The sequence below is a fragment of the Pyxicephalus adspersus genome, chromosome 10, assembly GCF_032062135.1.
Source record: "Pyxicephalus adspersus chromosome 10, UCB_Pads_2.0, whole genome shotgun sequence".
NCBI lineage: Eukaryota > Metazoa > Chordata > Amphibia > Anura > Pyxicephalidae > Pyxicephalus > Pyxicephalus adspersus.
The window spans coordinates 20,073,313-20,077,423 of record NC_092867.1 but is presented as its reverse complement, the minus strand read 5'-3'; the positions used below and the strand labels follow the sequence as shown (position 1 = coordinate 20,077,423).

The 4,111-nt window shown below is 41.2% G+C and overlaps 1 protein-coding gene across 3 annotated transcripts in view; it reads left to right on the top strand.

Annotated features, from left to right (window-relative positions):
* Positions 1 to 3,576: 3,576 nt before the first annotated feature.
* The window catches only part of SH3PXD2A (SH3 and PX domains 2A), a 155,535-nt gene continuing 155,000 nt past the window's right edge, over positions 3,577 to 4,111 (top strand). For all 3 annotated transcript variants that reach the window (XM_072424313.1, XM_072424314.1, XM_072424312.1), the window contains exon 1: positions 3,577 to 3,940. In XM_072424313.1, the coding sequence (XP_072280414.1) occupies positions 3,869 to 3,940 (72 nt within the window). In that variant the 5' untranslated portion in view covers positions 3,577 to 3,868. The remainder of the gene's footprint in view (positions 3,941 to 4,111) is intronic.

Sequence of the window (4,111 nt, the reverse complement as noted above, 5' to 3'; positions counted from 1 at the left end):
CAAAAGTTACAATGCACCAAAATTACAAAAATAAAACAGAGAAAATAAAAATCCAGATCTGAGGTGCAACATTTTAAGTTTTCAAACTTGCCTATCCGTCTTCTTCTGTCTCCTAAAACCCTCACTACTTCCCATCACACCATATCTCCTCTCCAATGGTATGAGATGTCCCCCACCTCTTAGATTGTAAGCTCTCCTCCTCCTGTGTCACTGTCTTTATCTGTCTGTCATTTGCACCCCCTATTTATTGTACAGTGCTGCGTAATATGTTGGCGCTATATAAATACTGTTTAATAATAATAATCCCTGAGAATAATATTTTTGTGAAAAAGCATATAAAACTTGAGTTACATAGCAATCATATACTCAAGTTTTGGGGCATAGTACTCAATGTAACTCATGGTAACTCAATTGGGCCATAGTATTGCAATGAAAGTGTTGGGTAGAACAAGAAAAGAAATTGCAACTATATAGAACTTGGAACAAATAACCCAACAGATGAAGAAAAATTAGGGGTGAAAGAAGAGGGGAAACAGTAACAAATTTGAAAAGTACACTGAAAAGGCCATGTCTTATCCAAACTATCAGGTCAGCATTGCTATCACGGTGTGGTGTCATTCATAATATTTCTAACATGACAGTCTGTCTAGTAACATATGTAGCACTCTCTTATGAATAGAAATGATCTCTGCACGTTAAGTGCAGATTTAGTTGCAATTACTAAAGATCAGAATTATAAATGAGTCCTAATATATCACGGGCAAAGATAAATATTTTTTAATAGCAGGCTTCACTGTGCTAAACTACATTCATGTGTTTAAATTTTGTAAAATAGGCAATGTTTACATCTATTATTGTGTAAGGCTTGCATTAATAGAACGGGGTTTTATCTACAGGGGCATAAAATGAAGCAGCTCATCTTATGACACATTCCACAAATCAACTCCCTAAATAACCCAGTCAAGGTATTACACATGTGAAATACCTTGCTCTAGGTAATGCAGTACTTTCACAAATAGAAAATGGCCTTTGGTTAAGAAGAATGAAACTACTTAAGTTTACAAAATAAATGATGTGCAAGATCAGAAGAAGTGTACTGCTATATTAAATAATAGAAACAAATAAAGGGACTGTAGATTAGATAATATATGTATTTTTTCAGAGACTTAAGCTATGTACAGGCAGAACCCGGGTTAAGGACATCCGACATACAGACGACTCCTGGATACAAATGGGTCTTCCCTACTCACTCATGAGCAGGATGGAGGCTTTAAGGAGGGTGTGTGCATGACTTGCAGAAGAAATCTTTTGCTAAACACCGAAGTTGTGGTGATCTTAGAAGGTGAACTCTTTCTGCAGCCTCTTGTAACTCTTTAATGACCAAGACAAAGTTGTTTCCTTTTGCATATCAAAGCACAACTTGCTCCAGAAGTTAATGAATGTCTAGGCTCCATAAAGATTTTTTTTGCTTTGATTATGATTAACTCACAGTAAGGATTTTATACAGTAACTGACACTACGCTGCGTAATAATATGTTGAGACAAACATCTATTCTAATGGCATTTAATAAAATAAGGTACCTGTTCCCACTTACTTACAAACTCAACTTAAGAACAAACCTAGTATCTTGAATGTATCCTGGGGACTACCTATACACTTAAGCTATGATTTTCGTATGATCCTGCTTGACTTGGGCAACATTCTTACATGTTACACTACATCTCTTCTGTTTCTATTTTGCTCACCAGGGCAAAAAGGCAAAATGTCTTGCCTCCTATATACCTATGTGCATTATGCTATATATAAGTTACTTTCCTAAGACTGCATACTACATTATACACTCATAAGATACTCATGTTTAAAGTATTCAGTAGTCATCCTGTTCAATGAATGGACGCATTTTTGATATTGAAATAATAGTAATTATTATTATAAATTTAAATCTCAACAGTTTTGCAAAATTTCAGTCTCTGCCTATCACCCATGCCTCTTATTGGTTCTTTAATTTGGTGGAAGACTTTAATGACCAATAGGGAAGCTCAGTTGCAAGTTTTTATAAGGAAAGTCAAACTTTTATTGCTGATCCTATTTCTTTGCATCTATGGGCAGTTTTTCCATGTGGTGTTCACTGATTAGGAAACTTTTCTGCTCATTTAGGTTGCCTGGGTTTGTGAAGGGCTGTGTTGCGAAGTAACGAATAGATAGAAGTACAAATCCCTAGGCTGCTCAAAAAAAAGTTCCCTTGTATGTATTCAATTTGTGTATTTAGCTGTTTATAAGATTACTGTGCATATAATGCCCTCCAGCTATCCTAATCTGCCCTGTCCCTTCAGATTTATAGTTATGAAGATTTGAGGCCATTGTTACCCTCGTTGTTCACACTCTACGCCACAAAGTAGCTGTGTGTGTGTGCATTGACATCCCATAGATTTCTATAGGACTCTAATATTCTGTAATGCGCAGACATAAACAATCGTTATAATGGAGGCAAACCAAACAAAGGAACCTGCCGCCCTTCGGATCTCCATATTATCTTGTGGAGAAAAGGCGGGGGGAAGGCACTATTTTTATATATACAGCAATTGTTTAAATTTTCTGTGTAGCTAAAACATTTTTTTTCTAATTTTGAAAGAAATGGCAAGTTTTATTCTATTTTTTTCTGTGAGGAATTTCAGTCCTATCAGTCCTTCTGCACATGCCCAAGCATTTTACGTGGAAAGGGAGAATTTTGCCGATCCTACGCATGTGCAGTGAGATCGGCAAGATTTTTTCCAACCTACATCACCCGATCTCGCACCTGTGTCAGGTAACATAGGAAGAAGAACCAGGAAGAAGAGGTAAAGATGGAGCCGCCCACCGCGCCGGCTCCAGGACGACATGGGACCCAATGGAAGACACCTCTGGCGCAGGGCAGAGAATTGAAGGAGCCTATAAGTAAAAAAAGAAAATTTTGCAGATCTCATACATGTGCAGTGAGATTAGCAAGTTTTTTCCCAACCAAGTCACCCGATCTCGCACCTTGGTCGGGTGACGTAGGAAGAACCAGGAAGAAGAGGCGAAGATGGTGGTGGTCCAAAGGTGTTTTCATAGGGTCCTGCGTCGTCCTGGTATCCATCTCCGAGCCGGCGCACGATCGACCGTGCTGCGGGATTGAAGGTAAGCGCAATTTTTTTGTATGCAAGTTTTCTGCATTTTTCAGTTTATTTCCGCTTTAATACACATTGCAACACACCATTTTTTTACATAGCAGGGCATAGAAACGAGCTCCTGCTCTGGGGGTCATATTGTGGAATTCCTTCCTTTTAGGTGACAAGTCACCAGTACATTAAAAAGTAATACAAATTTCTCAGGGGGTCAGACTTTTCCCCACTTCGTCCATAATAATATCTCATTGTCCCCCCTGACTGAACACAGGCAGCAGAGCTCACTGAGGGGATTACATTTGGCGGGAAAGCCCCTCAGGGGTGGGTGGGGACCCCCGTGTACCCCGTGACCAGCGAGCCCCTGCAATGCTGAGGTGAGGGATGACCGGACAAAGGAGCGGACGCGGCGCCCATAAAGCTGAGGAGAGAGATTTATGGAGAAGAGGAGGCGGCTCTCCTATGTGTGGGGGACAAGTACAGCAGAGGGCGCCCCTCCCTCCAGCCAGTCCCTGCACATGGCAGTGTAATCATCATCATCATCCTCAGCACATGGCAGTGTGAGGAGCTCTGACCAGCAGCTGTGTGTGTGTGTCTGCCTCTCTCACCACAACATGGCTGTGTGACGTGGGCCTGGAAGGATCTATCGCAGCATTTCCCCCCTTCATTATGACATATTCCTAGAAAGCTCCAGCCCGTGTTATCCGTGCAACCTCCAGTGTCCAGCATGATGTCCCGGGGAGTGGTGGATGTGTGTGTGCAGGATGTACAGAAGAGGAGGAACCCCTCCAAGCACTATGTGAGTAGGGAGACCATGGCATGACAACTGCAGGCTGCTCCATAACACCTGGCTTCACAACACTTCATTGTATACAAGGGGGGTTCCTATACATTCACCCCATGTGTGCCCCTATACATTCACCCCATGTGTGCCCCTATACATTCTCCCCATGTGTGCCCCTATACATTC